Below are 20,423 nucleotides of genomic sequence, written 5' to 3' on the forward strand. Positions count from 1 at the left end.
TGCTTTGAAGCTGAACAGGTTCTACTTTTACCTCCTTTCCTGAACCAAAGTGTGGCTTTGTGAATCAGTTACAGACTCAGAAAGGATCCAAAAGTTCACAGGTCTCACAGCTGTGAACTTGGGATCTCAAACTTGACACCATGAAAATACCATTTAAATTTTTATTGGGGAGCTCTTTTGAGGGAATTTACAGAAATTATAACATGCTTTTCTAAAGCCGCCCAATTGCAATCAAATTTTGTCAGTCATTTATTTTGTTGCTGCTAGAAATAAGATGATTCCAGCATTATAGGGAAGATAAAAACTTCCAGCAAGGTAGGGAGAAATAATAAATAGGTGCCCAGTGAAAGGTTATATGGTCTGCACTCCAAATATGGAGCACAATGAGTGGCTTAATTGTTACTGGCCTTTAAAAAGGTTAGAGAAAGACCAAGTTACATCCTGCTTTCCATTTCAGCCAACAGTTCTGCTGCCTGAAAGTTCAGGCGGACCCAACATCCAAAGTGTTCCTGAAGGAACTTTTTGGTGAATGACTCTTGTGATTTACTTGGGTATTTTTTACTTCCTTTTGGAGGCTTTGTCTCCCTTCTCCTCAAAGGAAGTTCCATCCAGAAATACCCATCTTATGGGCAAAGACAGTGGGCAGAGGCTGATTTCCAGCCTGCTGTGGTGGCATCAAAGCTCAGGGGATGAGAGGGAGACACAGCTCCATGGACAAGGGGAGATAACTCCGTGCAGCTCAGCACAGCCCCCCTGGCATGGCAGGGAAGACTGAGCACCAGCTTTTTGGCTATCAGATGCCAATTTATCCAAATGTTAATGAGCTTGTGATAGCAGGGAAATAACAGCCTGCAGGGCACTTTGATAGTGACAGTCTTTATGAATATGTTTTATTATCTGATCATTGATTAGTAGGAGGGTGGACAGAGAATCCAGAAAGTCTCCCCAGCAGAGGGAATTTCAACTTTATTGCTGTCTTGTAACCAGCCCCATGCATTAGGATCAGGTTATTGTGATTTTTATTTTCATTGTTGTTTTTGTCATTATTTTTATTTAGAAAATAAAATGTCTTCCTTTGAGGCCATTTCAATAGGTGGTTTCTGATCCAAGGAGGAGCAGGGAGAGGTGAAAAGCTGAGGCTTTGAGGAATAGCAAATTTGGTAACATCTTTAATAAAAAGTGTCAGGGAAAGATCAGTGGGTTTGATCCAGATAACAAGATTTGCCCTAGCTAAACAACATCCTTTGAATCACCATTTCAAAGTGTGATTTTATTTTGCTTTGAAATGGGAAATGAGAATTATTCCATCATTGTTATTTTAATGTTGGTTGATTTAATCATCCTGATAATGAAAATTACAGTTTCATTGAAACCAATATTTTCCCATGGAACACAAGAGCAGTTTCTGACTGCTACAACTATTGGCAAGATGATAAAAACTTAAAAATTAAATGGGAATTATTATAACTCCCAGTACTCTGAGTACAGCTCCATGAGGTGGTTGTAAGGGGAGAGGGATATTTTTGTGTGATGTGAAAGCCAGGAGGAAGCAAAGAGTGAGAATTTCTGTAGGATGTTGTTGTGCAGAAAAGCTCTGAGCCCGCTCCCTGTTTCACATGTATTTTTCACACGAACCCAGTGCAGGATTTCTGTGACACATCACTTAGAAATGAACACTTGGTAGAATGACACTGTGGGCAGGTGGGGATATCTGCTCTATTCTAATATATTTCCTATGTGCTTGCTTCTAAACTTATCTCTACTATCTCTCAGCATCTCCCCAGTAATGCATTAACCAACATAAATAGCTTCTGTTATACATCTGTTCTGTCATTCTCTCCCCAGCAGAAAGGAGCAAGTGCAGGGGTGTATTTTGTTTTTGTAGAGGTTTTTGGGTTGTTTATTTCAGTTTTGTTTTGGAAAGGACCAGGGGAAATTTGTCTGAAGGTTTGTTTGTTATTTTTCCAGATCGTGCTTGTTTTAAGTGCATATGCCACTATGTATTTATCATTAAAAAAAAAAGAGTAAGATCAAAACCACAGACACATCACTCAGCACAGCAGGTGGTGAGGTTTGCAGCAATAACTTGCTCTTGTAAATCTGCATTCCTCAGTCTCAGACCAGTCCCCAGGGAACTTTGATGCCCCAAAGAGACAAAAATTCGCTTTTGAAGGAAATTGTCCTTTTTAAGGACAGTCTTACTAGGCAGAGCTTTAAACAGGCTTTTAAGTACATTGGGGACAACCTACCAAGGACTTTAAAGACCCACTGTGAATTTGGTGACCTGTGGATGGCCAAGAGAGAGCAGAGCTGTGGGTTACCTGCTCAGAGCCTCTTTGCAGGAGGTCAACTGAAGCTCTGAATCCTTCATGTCTAGGCATCGACTGGGTGGATGTGACAAAGGGCAGGCAGCAACCAGTCATGGAGAGTCCCAGCTGGAGTGTGTTGTGCCTGTGGGTGCTGAAACACGACCATGAGCAGGGAATCCATCCAGGAATGACTCCATGGTAAATGTGTGGCTTCAAACCAAGGGGGCTGAGAGCTCTCGGACATTTCCCACTGGAGTGTGTGCCCACCTTCTGCACCATCACTGACCCCACTGGGTGTGGAACAGTCCCTGCCAGCACTAATTTGCCCTGGTTGAGGTGAGACAGCCCCTGTTGTTGCCCTTTAAGCACTCAAAGCAGGGGCTGGTACCCAGCAGGGTGAGGGAGAAGCAGCAGCTCAGAGCTGTGCTCAGCTCCACAGGGACAGGCAGGAATCAGTGACTCTGAAATGGGCCATAAACCATTAGGCTTTGCTAAGTGCCACCTTAGCTTCAGAAAACTGCAATGAAATTGCAAAAGCACTCATTAAAGGTGAAATACGGACCCAGAAAGGAGCTTCTCGGAGCAGGCATCAGAGGTAATAAATAACCCACAGCCAATAGCGAGAGCCTGCGGAAAGAAAAATGTGAAGTAAATATGACTCACATTGTACCATTTTCAGAACTGTAATTTGATAAATTGTCTTCAGAGCTTAAAATAGCCACAGTGTGTAGCAGCTGGCGGGGGTAGGACCTTGCTAAAGTCCAGCACGTTGCAGCCATTCCTCACTTAGGATGGACTTGAGGCCTTTCAGAAGGAGACTGAGGGGAGGCTTGGGCTTCCCATCTCCTCTGCAGCAAAACAAGGCATCAGAATTTTTCATCTTCTCCATCATTTTCTGCAAAATAAATAATTTGACTGTTGTGAAAAGAATGGAAAAACAGGGAGCAAAATAGCATCTCTTGTCAGCTTCTTATCTTGATCTCCTATTTTTTGTTATCACAAAATATGTTGCTTCATATGGTTTGAGCCCAAAAGCATCTTCTTGTATATTAAAGACTATTAAATTTAATCCAGTTATTCTTCCTGTGACTCAGAAAATTTATGTTTGACTAAAATGAAATACATTTGGTTAAAACAGATCTTCCAGAAAGGCATTTTTTCTTCATTTGAAAATACCATGAGCTAGAATAGACAGTTACTCTCAGCTGAGTTGACGGCAGGAACCTTGTCCCATGTCAGGTTTGGCAGGTGGATAAATATCACACAATATCACCTGGTGAATGCAGACATCAGTTGTGCCTTGCCAGAGGAAAATTAAATAAAGATCTCCAAAAATTAGTTTCACTTCTTGGAGCCTCTCTTTACTGTTGAAACAAAAAGGATACATATTCTGAATTCAGATCAAAATCTGCTGTGAGTAGAAGGGAAATGCATACTCATATCATGGCACACTGGGGTATCTTCTCATGATAATTGAGCAGCACAGCTTGAAATCACTCATTATAATCTGTCTCATAGAGAACAGAGCTGGAGATGTCGTGGTCAGCCTGTGCTGGGAGTGAATGGTGGATGAAGCTTTCATCCCATCTGAAGTGGGGGCCTGGACAGAGGAAGCTTTCATCCCATCTGTGTCTGAGAGAGAGCCTGGACAGGGGATGCTTTGGGAGCATCAGCAGGGCTGCCTGAGCAGGAAGAGCCTCTGTGCAAGGTGGGACCACAGCTGGGAAATGCTCAGGTCACACCAACATTAAAATAACAATGATGGAATAATTCTCCTTCCCCATTTCAAAGCAAAATAAAATCACACTTTGAAATGGTGATTCAAAGATGTTGTTTAGCGTGCCCTAAAGACTGTGGGGTTCAATGTGGGCAAGGAGACATGGCTCAAGCTACCATCCACCCTCCATCTGGTTTGGGATAAAGAGCTAACAGGGTCTTCCCTGGCCTGCAGAGGCTTTGCAGGGTGCACTGGGCTGTGCCAGGCAGCGACCACAGCTGGGTGTGCTGAGCAGGGAGCTTTGCTGGCAGAGATGATGGATGGCTGCACTCCCAGGCAGGAAGGAGAGAGATAGACGCTGGCTGCTCTCCAGTCAATAGATACAATCTATTATTTATAGGCATCTTGTGGACATGGTTATTTGTTTTTTTGTGACATGGGAACAGTGCTCTGACTGATCTGTGCTGTGTGCTCATGTTCACTGCTCCTCCTCAGTCTCACTCCTGCATTCCATCAGAGTGGTTTGTCTGGGGAACAGCAAACCAGGTATTTATCATGTACCTGTAATTAATGCTGAGCATTTTCCTCTGCTCTTTTTCCAGTTTATTTACATTTCTTTTTAGCCCAATTGAAAAAAGTCACAGGAGACCTCAGATTTTGAAAGACAGCAGCATTTTAAATTTCAACAAGATCTTCCCAATACTGAAAGGGTTTAGCCAGTTTTGGGGCAAAAACCAAATCAGAAATTGATTAGAACAAAAAAAAAAAAAAATTGTGGGGGTTTTTGTTTGGTTTTTTGGATTTTTTTTTTGTGGTTTTTGTTGTTTTTTTTTTTAGTGAGAGGATTGATTTGGATTTTTTTCAAGGAAATTATTTCTGTTCCATCCTTTGTAAACTTACATTTGCAGGGTACTTACTTATTTTGCTAAAAATTTAGCATTAGAGAAATTAGAACCAGCTGCATTTAGCAATCAAAAGGAATTTAATTCCTTCCTGAAAAGAGGGCTGAGCAGGGGTATTTATCTGATGACTCTTCTTGATTTCAGTAAGTGTCTTCTCTGGCACTCCAAGCAATCTGCCTTGAAAACGGCCTCAGATTGCACCAGGGGAGATTTAAATTGAAGTTTAGGAAAAATTTCTTCACTGGAATGGTGGTCAGGCATTGAAACAGGCTACCCAGGGAAGCGGTGGACTTGCCATCCCTGGAAGTGTTCAAAATGCATGGACATGTGGTTTAATGGTGAATTTTAATGGCAGTGCTGTGGAAATGTTGGACTCCGATCTCAGAGGGCTTTGCCAGCCTTAATGATTCTGTGGGGACAAAGCTCAGATTCATTCATTTGTGCTGGTTTGCTTGAAGTGGTGAGCTGGCTTTCTTTGAGAATAAAAGTAAGGAAATCAGGACTTCAACTTCTGGAAAAGTCTCTTTGCCTTATAAAAGTGATTGCAAATGATGTTGCAATTATCTCTACCTGGCAGAGTTAATTATGTCCAGGGAGAGCAAGCTCAGGTCACAGGGTAACAGCAGCACTTGCAAATCACCAGGAACTGATGACCACACTTATTTCTAAAATGCACTTAACCAGGGAAAGTTACTCACCAGAGGAACAGCTTGACAAATTGCACAATATCCAACTGAACAGTCCCCTTTGGAGTCTGTGCACTTCCATGGCAACCAGAGCGTGGCAGCCAGGGGAAAATGGAAATTCTTTTAAAATAATCATCCTTGCTGTCCTTTTTTTTCATTTGGAAAGAAGGAGGAAATAACCAACCGAGAGAGCATTGTTGGAACGATGCAATTTGTTCTGTAAAGGAAAAATTAGTCTTTTGAATTTGCACACTCTGCCATCTGAAAATGTCTAAATGCTGCAGAGGTAATGAATGCTTCCTCCACTGACCTGTAAGCTACTTCCTCAGGATGCTTTTCCTTTCAGGCATATTTAATCATTCTCCCACAGTTCTGACTTTGGGCCTTTGGCGTTGAGGTTGATGGGGGACAGCAAGAAATTTGCTGAAACTCCTCCCATTGAGTGACAGATTCACTAATCATTCCACCAGCTGTGTTTAAGATAAGTCATCAAACACTTCATCTAAAAGCAGATATATTAGCCTAAAAATACTTTTGCAATTTCTTTCTTCAGGACTAAATAAATGTTTCTCATGTTTTTCGTTGAAAACAAAGTTGAAAATAGCAGGGGGGAAAGTGCATTTCCCTTTTTTTTAAATATCTTGGGAAGTTTTATATGAAAGAGGGTAGATTTGGAATAGATATTAGGAAGAAATTCTTGCCTGGGAGGGTGGTGAGGCCCTGGCAAAGGTTGCCCAGAGCAGCTGTGGTTGCCCAGAGCAGCTGTGGCTGCCCCGTCCCTGGAAATGTTCAAGGTTGGGTTGGATAGGGCTTGGAGCAACCTTTGAAGGTTGTCCCATGACAGAGGATTGGAAGGAAATGAACTTAAAAATCCCTTTCAACTCACACCATTCTGTGTTCTCTGACATGGAACTGGAAGGTGCTGTTTGTGTTTCTAATGCTGGGCACTGACTCAGGATGATGAGGAGCACTAAGATTTACAGAGCTGCCTTCTGACAGTCACAGCCTCCTCCCTGACTGCAGCAGGAGACTCTCAGAGCCTCCAGGGACCCCCCTGCTGTACTCAGACTTGCTGATTTTCAGTCAGTGAGAGCAGCAGGCTTTTTCCCATTTCCTCTCAATAACAAGTTGTTCCTGAGCAGTCAGCTCAGCTGGGCTCTGCAGGCAGGACTGAGTGTGGTTGTGTCTCTCTAATAGTTAGGTCGACTGCCAAGTGTTTTTGTCAAAGAATAAGGGTTGTGAGGAGCTGAATGGCCTCCACCTCCCTCAGGTGCTGTCCTCTGCAAGGCTGCCTCTCACATACTGCTTTAATGTTGGCACTCCAAAAAAAATATTGTGGTTAAGATGGGAAGCCCTGAGCGTGTTTTCACAGGAAAGCCCTGCTTAAATAACTCTTCCATATGCTGTACATTACTTTTATCAGCACTGAGATACCATGTGCACACTCACTGGATACACATTCGAATGAGCTTTGAACTCCTTGATTCAAATTGCTCTGGCTAAAGAAACACAAAAAGCATCCCCAGCTGCTCTTTGCTGGTGTCATCCCCACAACTGGCCTTCCACTGGGAGGCTCAGAGTTCTGCCTTAATTCCAATGGAATTTGGTTTTTGTCACAGACATATTTTATGAAAAATCCTTTCCTTGGGATTTTTCCTCCTGAGAAGCTGAGAGGCCTCAGGAACAAAGTGTAAACAATGGTTATCTGCTGCTGTGGAATGCAACAGGTGCATCTGGGATTGGCCCATGCTGGTTGTTTCTAATCAATGGCCAATCACAGTCAGCTGGCTCGGACAGAGAGCCAAGGCACAAGCCTTTGTTATCATCCTTTCCTATTCTATTCTTAGCCAGCCTTCTGATGAAATCTTTTCTTCTATTCTTTTAGTATAGTTTTAATATAATATATATAATAAAATAATAAATCAAGCCTTCTGAAACATGGAGTCAAATCCTCATCTCTTCCCTCATCCTGGGACCCCTGTGAACACTGTCACAGGCATTTATGGGGCCTATTCTGCTTTTGTGTCAGATTTCATCCCAACTGCTCATCCTTGTAACTGGGGAAGCACCATACCCCCTTTTTCATGAAAAGTTCAGGAATGCATTTGTTCACTGAGCAATTCCCATGGTAACACCCCAAGATGATGAGAAGTTAAGACAAATTTATTGAAATAGGACAGAGATATTGTGTTATCCATTGTGAAAGGCTTGAGGAAGCCAAGTAACTGGGAAAAGCAAAATGTGGATCTTGCTAAGAAATTGGGGCAAAAATTCTTATGTGCTTGGGCAGAGTCTGGAGTTGGAAAGGGCAGAGCCTGGTGTCACCTCTGAAGTCTTCCACACTGTCTTTGCCTTCCCTCCATTTCCACATGGATCAAAGGAGCAGCTGGAGAGCAGCTGATTCATATGCTCAGATGGCAGGAAAGGGCACAGAGCTCGTGCACACAGCCCTTCCCTTAAACAGCAGCAGCACACTTGATGGCATTCAATCTATTTAATAAAATCATGCAGTAATTCTGATTAGTGCCTACCCAGAAGAGTTGTTGCTTACCCTCAGATCCAAAGGCTAAGCAGCAATAATCCAATCATGGTAATCATAACTTACTACTTTGATCTTCAGATAAAAGAGTCTATAGAAGTGCAAAAGTGTTACATCACTGTTATTTGGACAACTTCAAAGCGTGTTTTATACACTAATGAATTCTCCCAACTCAGTCTGATGAGGAGTAATAGGAGGAGAGTGTGTGAACAGAGGAGTAGTGGGGAAGGAGATTAGTCCTCATGTGGTGAAAGAGAAAAGCAATAAAAAAAGCACTTGTGCCCTGTGTATAGGTGTGAGATGTGATGAAGAGTACAGCTGCAGGAGCCAAGTGCACAGGATGCTCTCCCAGAGGAGGAATTTTCTCTTCTCTCTTTTCTTGAAGCTTGCAATAAGAAGGAAAATCTCAGGCTGCAGAGAGGAAAACAGAGGGAGGGGACAGCTTTTCATCTCAACAGTGCTTCTGAAGCCTTAAAAAAAAAAGATTTTAAAAATCACCAAATAGATCCTGGCAGGTGAAATAGGGGAGAGCAGAAACACTGAATTTGTTTTCCCTTCACAGGATGGGAGTTTTAATGCTAAAACACAGGCACACGCGTGCACATAAAACTCTTCTAAAAACACTGTCTGGGGAGAGCAGATTCATTCCTCACCACTTCTACAAGAGATATAGTATGTCTGTCCTTGTTCAAAAAAGAAAGGCTCCAAACTGAAACTAGAGAAAATCCAACTTGTACGGTCCTGGTGAGGAATCACATTTTAAATTAGAAATGAGAGATAAAATGAAGGGAATATTTGGAAAGATTGCCAAAGTTAATATCTTCCAGTGCAGAAAATACTCTCCTTCCAGAGCAAAGCCTGTCTCTCATCAGACTGGGAAATCTGACAAAAGACAGGAAAAAAATAAAGCAAAATGAACGAAGGCAAGACTCCCTGGAAGAAGTCTGAAGTAGGTTATTGTAGCATTATTGCCCAGAAGTCTCAGAAATGGAGCTCTAGTGTGAGCAAAGGTAGATGGCTAAAGAGGATCTTGGAAAAATGAAGAACTGATGGCATATAATCCAAAGCATATTAAATCTTTTGGGGGAAAAAGCAGCTTTTTCATCAAGTAGACTTTGAAGAAGAGACTGTGGGAGACCATATGGAATCCAGCAACTCAGTAAAGGACATTGGCACAATAGGCTGTTGCTCAAAAAGAAGGATGAGTGCTGTTAAATTTGGGGCCACCTGAGGTTGAGGAAGTTCCTGAATAATGAATCTCCTGGGGCTCTCCAGCAACTGCTTCTGACAAAATTTTATGCTTGTCACCTTGTGAGTTTTTCTCAGCAAAGTGAACAAATGTCATCAGAGTGAGAAAAATACATGAAGAGCCTTTTTCTCAGTGAAATTTTTGCTCAAAGGCATGACGAGAGTTGGGGTTTTAATCCTTGTAGTGATAGCTGGCAAAACAGCAGAAGAGGGATGACTTTGCCTTTCTCTGGGGCTGCCAAGCAGCCCTAAGTGACCACATGTTTCTCAGCAAATCACTATCTAAATATCCATCCCTTCAAGCACCCTGTCTGCAACAGGAAGAGGCACACTGTGTGTATTTTAGAGGATGATCACATCTACCTCTCTGCCTTTCAGCTATACTCATTTTTTCTTAGGTTTCCACCTCATCCCTCTATCCTGGCCCTGCATTTGTACTGTTTTTAGCTGCCCTCTAGAAGAGCTGAGTGCATTATCCTGCAATTTTAGGGTTAGACATCTCATTTCAGCAGCCAGGGATGCTGTGCAGGATGGCAGTGATACCTCAGTCCTGCAGTTCTGCTCTCTTGCAGTATTTTTGTGGGTCCTGCTGAAGTTGAAGAGGGCTTGCTGCCCATGTCAGTCCCAGTTTGTTTGGCATCTTGTGCTTCCAACACCCCTCTAGCTGAGCAGGTGAGTTGTGCTTGCTGAGAACCCTCAGGTGTTGTTTTGGACACACAAGGGCACAACCTGCAAAGTGCTGTGGAGTGCACACATCACCCACCCCCTGCATGGCTGGGCCCATTTGATGCTGCCTCTGCCTGCTGGGATTCAGTGTCTCAGGAAGGGGAATTGGGCAAAGCAGCAGCTCAGAGGTAAATTCCACCTGGTGGCCATTGCTTCAGGCCACCCACCCAGGACAGGTTCATCAACGTGATTCATCCTCTTCTCCCACAGCTAGGAGCTAAATTAGAGAGATGGAGTAAGCTATCCAGCATCCCATAAAGTAGCAGGGCTTCACAGGGAACAGAAAAACCCAGCTCCTGGATGCTGGTCCTCTGATTAGGCTTAGGCACCTCTTGCTTGTCAGAATGCTAAGTGAATGTCTGGAAAACAGCACGGAGCTGCTCCTGCAGTCATGCTTATACTTAGCACTGCAGTAATCCAGGGCCCAATGAGTGGAGAACCACAAGTGGCATGATGCATTTCTGACTAAGCAGGAAAACTCATTTTAGAATGAGGTTTTGCCCATTAAAGGGAAATTGAAGGGGGGAAAAATGCCAACATATTCTGCAAAAGAAGAGATGAAACAGTAGGAGAGGGAGCATACACTGCTGTCCAAAGCCATTAGCTTAGGCAGAAAGAAACAGTAAATAAACCATGATTTATAATTAACGCCTCACAGATATACATCCCCCTGTTGAATCTGGGAGATTCTGTGTGTTTGCAGAGATCACATTCAGTTGATGCAATATTTACACTGTGAGCATCCACAAGGCCCCTTCTTAAAGGCACTTCTGCTGGGATTCCATAACCCATACTGCCTTCATCCAGCACATTGGATTTGGGGTAAGATGGACTGGCAGGGTTTGCCTGAAATCACAAGAGTAGATCTCCAGCCCATATGCAAAACTGAAGAAGCCCTAATTATTTTTTTTTTCTTTTCTTTTTAACAAGAATTAGAGAAAAAATCCAGGACACAGCCAGCATGGGACTCCCAGTGCCTGTGCACCCTCAGGTTCCTTACCCTGTCTCCCTGGTTAGTGTCACCCACAGGGTACCAATATATGCAGCTCTTAACTCTGTGGAAAAGTTGTGAGATATAAAGAAAGAATTTGTCCCTCTGGGAGAGGTAAATAAGAATATCAGTGGATAACATTCTTACTTCTGTATTTGTAAGGGCTTTCCTGACACTGCATGTTAAAACCCAGCGCTGCAGTCAGGGCTCCAAAGTCTTGTACCAGGAGCTAGGATTCAATAACAAGTAAAAGCAAACTCATATGGCAAGAAAATTAGTAATGCAGCATGAAAAGAAAAACTTGCATTATGATCCCTTGAATTTTGTGGCAAGCAGTTGTGAACTCATTCAAAACTCTCCATGGCACAGCAGAAAATAAGAGGATAAGAGCTCTGCAGTCTGTACTTGATGGATGCACCCAGAGCTGATCCCAGCTCCACAACCCCACACTGAATTTCTTCCTTTGCCTTTTCAGCAAATCTGGGGTTCATGTCAGGAGGTAAAGTGGTGAGACCAACCATGTCAGATGGTCTGTGACACAGAGGAAAAGCAAAGCTCTTTACGTTGACAGGGTTTCATATTGAAAATTTGCTTAAAATAAGAGCAAAACTGGTGCAAAATGCATGCAATTAATCCACTACCGAGCCAGATTTCAGGCAGAACCATGGGATTGTCTAGATCAGTATCAAATTCACAGAGCTGTGTTGGAGATCAGAGGCTCTGTGTGGGTAGAAGACCAAAAGTGGATTTGACCCACAATCAGTAGCACAAGCACAGAAGGGCTTTTCTTTCAACAGTTTTGCATAAATTCATTCAGTGACAAATATGTCAGTTGAGCAAGTGAACCTTTATTAGACTTGAATTTAGCAGCAAATCTGGGAAATCCTCCCAAAGCAACTATGGCTTCAGGATCCCAGATTTGCACTTCTAATTAAAACACTGTCAGTTTAGGTGTAATTCTCCATAAGGAATGGATTTGGGGAGGGGGAAGGGAGAAGTGGGAGAGAACTGAGCTGGTGCTTGAACAGTTTTCCAATGAGGTTTATTCTGTATATTTTCTGATGATCTTGTTAATGTTTTTTTGCAAAAATGTATTGTTCTCTTCTAATAGATGGCAAAGCAGAAGCAAACTCCTGCTGGTTTTTCCTACCTTCCATGAGGGATAAGATCAAAGAGAAAATTGTTTGATCAAGGATTGCGTTTTGTTTTAAGAAATGAGATTATAGATGCATGATTTTCTATTCCTGTATGATCCATCAATGCTAAGGCTAAAATATTAGAACAAATCTCTTCCTGGGAACAAAGGGAACTTACAATTCCTTTCTGTGTTCTGCTGGCAAAATGCAGTTATTTTTGCAAGGAAAGGTTTTTTAAAAGTCATGTAAGTAAAAAATAATCAAAATTATTACTTTCAGCTTGGCCATCTGCAGTATTTTTATTGGGCAGATTTAAACTAGCACATTTCAGAATTATCTTTTAAATTATATATGCAGTAGGTAAGGATATAATGTACTATAAATGCTAAAAGATAATTATTTGTAAGAGAAAGCAGAAACAAAATTGTTTACCATGTTAAAATTATACCATTTAGTCTTTCAGAAATTAAACTATAAGTAATAGCAGAAAGCAAAGCTTGAACAGACCCAAAACAACCATTTTCAGAGTGCTACTTTTAGAGGACATTTGCAACCGTTATCTTTGCATTCCAAATGAGAATATTAAGGCTTTATTTACAATTTCAGAGTTTTCCACGGTCCTGAAATCTTGGTTCCCAGCCAGCTCTAATTTTAAGTAGATTGTGCACTGTGGATAATGAGGGCAGAGTATTTACTACTTACTCCTGCAAGGGTAATGATGGGAAGGAGCATCCTGTTCTTGCCAGTTCTGGGAGGCACAGGCAGGATCCCAAGCCAGGGACAAGAGTGGAGGTGTGTTATTTTACACAGCACAGGCAGGGACAGAAGAAGAAGTCAAGATATCTTATTTTGGATTGTGTAGGAAAGAAGAGTCTAGGTGCAGAGGAAGTAACACAGGTTGAAAAAAGTACAGTCTGGTCTATTTAGATATTTTACTCCTTTTTGCACCCCATTAATGAAAACTTCTTACACTGTTACTGTTGCTTATTTTAGTCCAATTTTATTTAGACCCTGCTGTTTGCAATGATAATGAACATAAATGAATGCAGAGGTCAAATAGATAGATCCAAATATCTGAACCTTAGCACATCTTTAAAGTCCTAACCAGGGTGCTCAGTCTCACCTGAGCTTTGCAGGGGCTGAGTTACTGACTCCTTTCCACTCAGCAGGGTGCTGATTCCTTCACGTTATGCTTGAACAGGTACAGGGACATGTCCTCGTGCAAGAGGATTTAAACCCCACAACACCCATTAGTGAGGAGAGAAGGACTTGAGCCAGGGCTCAAGCTGCAGAACATTTCTGTTATACAAGGTCATTTTTTGTTACCCAGCTCCAGAGTGAGACTTTCAAAACCTCGCAGTGACTTCAAAGGACAAAATGCATCTACTCCTCTGTGACTGCTCTTACTAGAGCATAAACATAAATTCTAAGTCCCACTGGTTTTTGACCAGGCTTTTAGCTCCCTAATGTTGAAGTCACTCATGTCAGAAATCAGACAATATCTCCTAAATTAAAAAGGCACTTTGTAAATGTGTCCTGTGATGGAGGCTCTGCTGTTCATCTGCTGTGTCTACAGAAGGAGCAGAACAAGGTGGTAACAGATATTACCTTTGCAAGCACTTGCCATTTTAAGCAGGCATTGGCTCAGTCTAAACAGACAAGAGAAACCCAACTAGTTCTGTCCAGCCTGTGTTCACTGCTCCTGGGCCAGGCTGTCACAGGGGATCACATCTGTGGTGTGGTGTTCATCATGACTATCATTACATTCCTTATTGCACTGCTCTGTCCTTCAAGATTCTCCATCACTGGCCAGCTCTCCCTTGTGCCAAGTGCTGCACAGCCACAGAGCAAAAGGGCCACGTCCTGTAGATCCCATGGACTCAGTGTTTTCTCTGCTGTGCATTTCAGCAGTTTTGGTTCACAGCTTCCAGGTCCAGGTCAATCCAGCAATGAGGGCAAGCATTGCCCACTAGCAGTGTCAGCGACAAAACATCACTCACTCACGAGGCTCCTGCCATGCTGGCAGCCCTAGCAGCTGCTGACCACCTCTCCTCTCCTCCACAGCCTGTGAGAGTGAGCACATCCCTCCTCCTGCCATGAGGAGGAATGACCAGCACCAGCAGCAGGGACAGCCCAGATGAAGCCAGTCCATGATGGACACATGAATCCTGCCTGCATCCTTCTGTCTCCCTGGGGAAAGAAACAGCCCCTTCTCCCTCTTCCCCCAGCCCTCCCTGTTACCTTCCAGGCTCAGCAGCCCAAAGTTACTTCTCCATGCTGTCAGTGCCAGGTGTGAAGCCAGGAAGCACAAACCATCTGCAGCTGAGGGCAGGCAGCCCCCTGGGCTTAGCTGGTGGTGAATATCACCAGAATGTTGAGGGTCTGGAGGCAGGAATCTGGCTGACTGCAGCTGAAGGGATTGAAATCAGTCGCAGAAATATCTCAGCTTCATCAGGAAGGAAAGGCTTTATAATTTGCAGCTGGAGATGAATGTGATTATTTGCCATGCAAATGGATTTTGCCAGCTCAAAGTGGCCTTCATCAGCAGAGATTGTTGTATTTGACATTTTCTGGTTACTTTTGTTTAATGCCTCTGTGCTTTTTCTGAGCGCTTCCTTCCCTGAGCACACATCATCCAGACTAATTTTCTTCCTCTTCCTCATCAATCTGAAGATGTGTGAGTTGAATCTATAGCTGCCTCCCTCCCCAGTCCCTCTCCAAATATGAAACAAATGGTGACGCTGTATGTGCTGACAGTCCTGCAGCCTGAGTGTTCTCTGCAGATGGGATGCAAGAGGCTCGCATTTGTCTCACCTAACTTTAGCCCTTAGCTGGACTGGGATATCTCTGTTACCATCCCATAAACCATATTTCTGCAGAGTGACTCAGATAAGCAAAAAGACAATGCTGAAACATGGTCCCCTGTGGAGAAATAAATGGTGTTTCTCACAGGCAGGTCCTCCTTAGCCAGGCCTCACAGGCAGGTCCTCCTTAGCCAGGCTGTCTGGCTTTATCAAACAGCATTGTATGTTCCCTTCTGTCTGGGACAGCGCTCCGCATCTAGAGAAGGAGCATATAAATAATTTAGACAGAATGCCTGAATGCTGACATCATTCTAAAATCCTCTTCCACTCAAAAAATATTTGAAAAGATTTTAATATTAATGCCTGCTTGACTTATTTGCCTCTATAGCTATCAAATGGTTACAGTTAATTGGCTATTTGAGTGCAGACAGTACAAAACACCTAGATTTTAAAGCATTATTATGAACATCTTGTCTAACCATCTGCTGAATACAAAAGAGAGAATGTCAGTAGGCAAATTATTCATTAAGACCATAACTCCTCTCTGAGCTTCAATATGTCTTACAGAAAAACACAGGGGTTGTTTTTTTTAAACTTCAGGCGATGGAGGAGCTCACCAGAAGATCACAGCTGGGCAGTGTTTCTGGTCTGGTTCCATGCTGGTGCTCCTTCCTGCCAGGGTACATGGTACAACAGAGACCTCAACAGAGGCATTGTTGATGGGCATTGCCCCCTGCCCAGCTAAACTTTCTCATAATTATCTCCATATCTTGTCATTAATATTGTACTCTGAAAGGAATTGAAAATGAAAGCAAATTCTCTCAGTTTATTGCTATTTTTATTTTCACTGTGAATTTATTTATCCCCACTCTAATTACATCAACACCTTTAAAAGCAAATTAGGAACTGAGACAGACTTCTGGCTCCCTTGGAAGCAGCTGGAGAGTGTAACTTTGGGTAAATGGCCAGGTAATGATGGGCCTGCAAGCACAAGCTGCACCTTTCAGACCTTCCCCCTGCTCCTGCCTGACTCTCCTCTCTGTGCCCAGGTCTCTCTCCGGCCGCATAGTGGGTGGCGTCTGGTGGTTCTTCACCTTGATCATCATATCCTCCTACACAGCTAACCTGGCTGCCTTCCTCACCGTGGAGAGGATGGTGTCCCCCATCGAGAGCGCAGAGGACTTGGCCAAGCAGACAGAAATCGCCTATGGCACCCTGGAAGCTGGCTCCACTAAAGAATTTTTTAGGGTAAAAAGGAAACTTTAATGCAAACGTTTTTCTAAGCTTCTTGTTTGGCAAGTCCTCCAGGTCCGTCCTCTCTCGTCCTCAGCTCAGGTCTGGTTTCTATTCACTTTCTTCCCCTCACCATGTTACAGCCTGCCAGAAGATTGGCAGTGACTCCAGAGCATGTGATATTCTGTAGTTGTGAACACAAATATGGAATATCCGTGAGCCTCCCCACGTTACCAAGGACCTGCTCTGAGCAACTCCAAATGAAACCATCTCCAGATTTCCAGCTTGGCTTGCCCTTGGTTTGATCTGCAAAATCACTCTGTACGAGAATATCAATCAGGGATTGATCTGGGCCCTAGTGCAGAAGTGGTAACAACCTGTTACCCCTTTTGGCTTCCTTGGCCTGTTTGATGTGTGGGCGTTTGTTCAGTCCAAGCTGGAAATCTCAGGGGGCACCCAAACCTCCGTTAACGCTTCTGTTGGGTTTCTGCTGTCCTACACAGCGATCCAAAATAGCAGTGTTTGAGAAGATGTGGACGTACATGAAGTCAGCCGAGCCCTCCGTTTTTGTGAGGACGACGGAGGAGGGGATGATCCGGGTGAGGAAGTCCAAAGGGAAGTATGCTTACCTCCTGGAGTCCACCATGAACGAGTACATCGAGCAGCGGAAGCCCTGCGACACCATGAAGGTGGGAGGTAACTTGGACTCCAAGGGCTATGGTATTGCCACGCCAAAGGGCTCTGCGCTCAGGTAAGTAGCTTGGGGTTGCTTCCTTCTGCCAAACCACCCAGCAAATCAATGTATGCACACAGTTCAATCTCCATTGCCATGTTAATCAAGCTTGGGGCAAGGAGGTGGGGGAGGTGGAGGAAAAAAAGGTTGTGACCACTCAGTGGGATGTGCAGGGAAGTAAAATGCCCAGCTCCCACTGAGCAGCAATGGGAGTGTCTAATTCTTCAAGCCCTGCATTTGGGAACTGGATCCTGGCTGATCCACTTGCTATGAATGTGTCTGCTGTATGAGGTGATGGCAGGGGGCTGCTGTGGTGTAACCATTGGTTTCACAGAGCTTTATCCAGAAGGGACGCTCATCCTGTGCCATGTGAACTGCACAGCTTTGCAGAGTATGGGATTACCCTGGCTTGGATCCATGCTTGCAGAGGGAGTTCTCATGGGGAAAGCATTTTGGTGTTTCCTAAAATGGAATGCTGGTGGAAGAGGCGGGAAATCCACTTTCAAAAGCCCTGCAAAGGGTGTTTCATTCCCTGAGTCAATTCAGATCCCAGCAAGCACCAAATTTATAGCAAGCACAAAGGGGTACAAATACTGCATTTCTGAGCCCAGACCTGCCGCTGACATGTGCCTTTTCCTACTGGCCTGTGAAGTATCTTCAGAGACCTTCCTTTAAAAGAATGAACTCTTTAAGAGCACAAACCCAGGCCTGAGTTGTTAGCAGAGCCTGGTCACTGCAAACAGCTGCACTCATGGACATGAGCATCCAGCAGGAAAACTGACCTGCTCAGAACAGCATTGCCACAGTCCACAGACTGGTATTGTCATCTTGGACACAGCAGAAGTATGGTTCCTTTTGGCAGAGGCCATGTCAATTCCTCCCGTTACAATCACGAGGAACATGAGTTGCAATGGTTTAGTAAACCATTAGATTACTAAACCATGAGATAACCAAACCAAACTATGAGATTACCAAACCATTAGATCTCAGGACCTGTAGCATTAAGTAATCAGAATGATACTCCAATGTATTTCAGTAGTTACTGAGTTATTTGTTAATGGAAGCCTATTACCAGAAGTGTACGTGTGGCCTTATAGTTGTTTGCTTACATAACCCAATGCAGAGACATTTAATCCATGATCTCTGGATTTCTAGAAACCAGATTTTTACCAGATGACCATTTGCAGAAGGATCTGTCTGGTCACACAGTGCCCAAGCCAAAGCCAGCCCAAAAAATCAAAGGTGCATCAACTGGTGGTGGACAAGACCCAAGGATTTTGATTACTACAGTCCTTCAGTCAGCTCACACTCAATTGAGCACTTCCAATACCAGCAGTAACTTTAGAGAAGCTGGTGTGGCCTCCTGCAGGTGACAACCTGCACCCCCAGTGCACATGGTCCAGAAGGCAATTCTTGCATGCAGGGCAGTTCAGGCTCTGAAATGACTCAGGTACCTCCAGCTGAAGGTGGACATATTCTCACAGCTTTGAGATGCTTTCTATTGCACACCTTCTACTGTTTGTTTTCAGTCTTGCAAATATGGAAATTAGGATCCAGGGATGATTCTATTTAATTAATTACTTATTTAAACATCAGTCTTGGATCCTAATTTTGATATTATAGAAACAAACAAACAAACAGGAACATCCTACCTGTCTTGTAATTTTCGGCATGGGAAAGAGCCATTTTTCATGCTTCAAAGAAAAATAAACCACAAGAAAGAAAATCACATCAATCATTTTACTTTTGCCACCCCAAACATCCCTCTGCTAGGCATGACTCCAAAAAATTTCTAACATTTCTTTCTGTTTCCTCTTTTTCATCCTGGCTGCATGTAGAACAAATTTCTTATGGGCCTAATGGCAAAGGAGGAATGCTTGATTTTCCATCTGATGGTGTTTCTTTGGAACAGTTCCTGTCCATTTTTTTGTCCCATTGTGTCTGTTTTGTTCCTGTTGTTTTAACTGTTTTAATCTCAGTAGCTCCCTACAGTCCTCATGTAGTGTCTGTTCTCCCCCTGGGGTCCTGCTCGTAAGAGGTGGCCCTGAGCAAGGGGACAGCCCTGAGGTGTCTGCCCAGCACGGCCATCCTGCCTCCTACTCAGAATCCATCTTCACCCACTCCCATCCACAGAGCAAAAGCTCTGAGCCAGGATTGCAGGAGGTTTGTGACCCAGGTCTATCTTGTATCATCAGGCGTGTTTTAGAAGCTGGGCATTGTAGCTAGACCAGTTTTCCTGCATTTAGGATAGCTGGTTAGGAAAGAATCCTAGAGAGAAAATACAGGAGCATTCATCATATATTTTTCTTGCTTCTACATGGGCAAACAATGTCAGGATGCTGCCACAAATGAATGAAAACAAGGTTGATAATCCAGAAATAATTCTACATGTGGTAGTAGGTGCAAACAGCCTTTTCAGAAGATCAGAATCTTTCAGAAGATTTGGTCTCTTGGACTGCTAAAAGAAATTACTTCCTCCTAGGTGAATCTGGCTTTGAATATCTTTGGCCTCTAGATGTTAAACATTTAGTTATATTTAAGCATGTCTGAGAAGGGCAGTAACAGGAGGGCAGAAATTTCACTTTTCAACACCAGTGAATTCAATCTGTGATCCTGCCTGACATGAGATAGTCACCCTGCTGCAAAACACCCATTTACCCAGCAAGAGATCCTCTCCACTGCTGGACAAGTAATCACAAAGAAGGAAAAAAGCCAAATTTTTCAAAATAGGGTAAATAAAACCCAAGAAATTCCCTGTAGGTCTGGACTCAGGGACTAGAGAGGTTTTTGAGATGGTATTCTGTGAGAGCAAGTTCTTCAGAGCAGCCATATTGACATTAAAGTTCCATAAAACAGAAGTCAGCTTCCCAGGGTCTGTGAGTGAACACAAAATGTTCCCTGTTAAAAACCCACCTTCATTCAGGACCCCAGACTTTTCAGTCTTTCATCAAAATACAGTCAAGGTGTAGTACAGCTTGTTCTGTGTTCTCCCTGGGAGCTGGAGAGACAATTAACCAAAATAAAGCTTCCTAGGAAAGAAAAAACATAATGTTCAGCACATGGCTCCAAAAATCATATTGCTGATAATGTGCTCAGGGAAACAGCAGTACATTTACTTTGTTAACACCTTGTACCCACATAGAAGCTGCAATGTATTTTGGCTCATTAGTTAACTAATTTTTCACAGATGGTTCAGGCATCAGAGTGCTAAGTAACCTGTATTCTGTTTTAGGAGACAGAATAATTATGATTTACTTAGTGTCAGATTCTTTCTGGATCTACACTCACATGTTCCCATTTGCTTTAAATGCAACCAAAGTCAGGCTCTGACCAAAATACCATTAGAGTTGAAAAGGGAAAATATTGATCCACCTTCAAATCTACACCTTTGCCTTCTCT

At 43.3% G+C, this 20,423-nt stretch overlaps 1 protein-coding gene across 2 annotated transcripts in view; it reads left to right on the forward strand.

The window, feature by feature from the left end:
* The window catches only part of GRIA1 (glutamate ionotropic receptor AMPA type subunit 1), a 120,903-nt gene that overhangs the window by 85,856 nt on the left and 14,624 nt on the right, over nt 1-20,423 (forward strand). For both annotated transcript variants that reach the window (XM_059483971.1, XM_059483972.1), the window contains exons 12-13: nt 16,108-16,306; nt 16,795-17,042. In XM_059483971.1, coding sequence (XP_059339954.1) covers nt 16,108-16,306; nt 16,795-17,042 — 447 coding nt within the window. The remainder of the gene's footprint in view (nt 1-16,107; nt 16,307-16,794; nt 17,043-20,423) is intronic.

The sequence above is a fragment of the Ammospiza nelsoni genome, chromosome 16 (genome assembly GCF_027579445.1).
Source record: "Ammospiza nelsoni isolate bAmmNel1 chromosome 16, bAmmNel1.pri, whole genome shotgun sequence".
NCBI lineage: Eukaryota > Metazoa > Chordata > Aves > Passeriformes > Passerellidae > Ammospiza > Ammospiza nelsoni.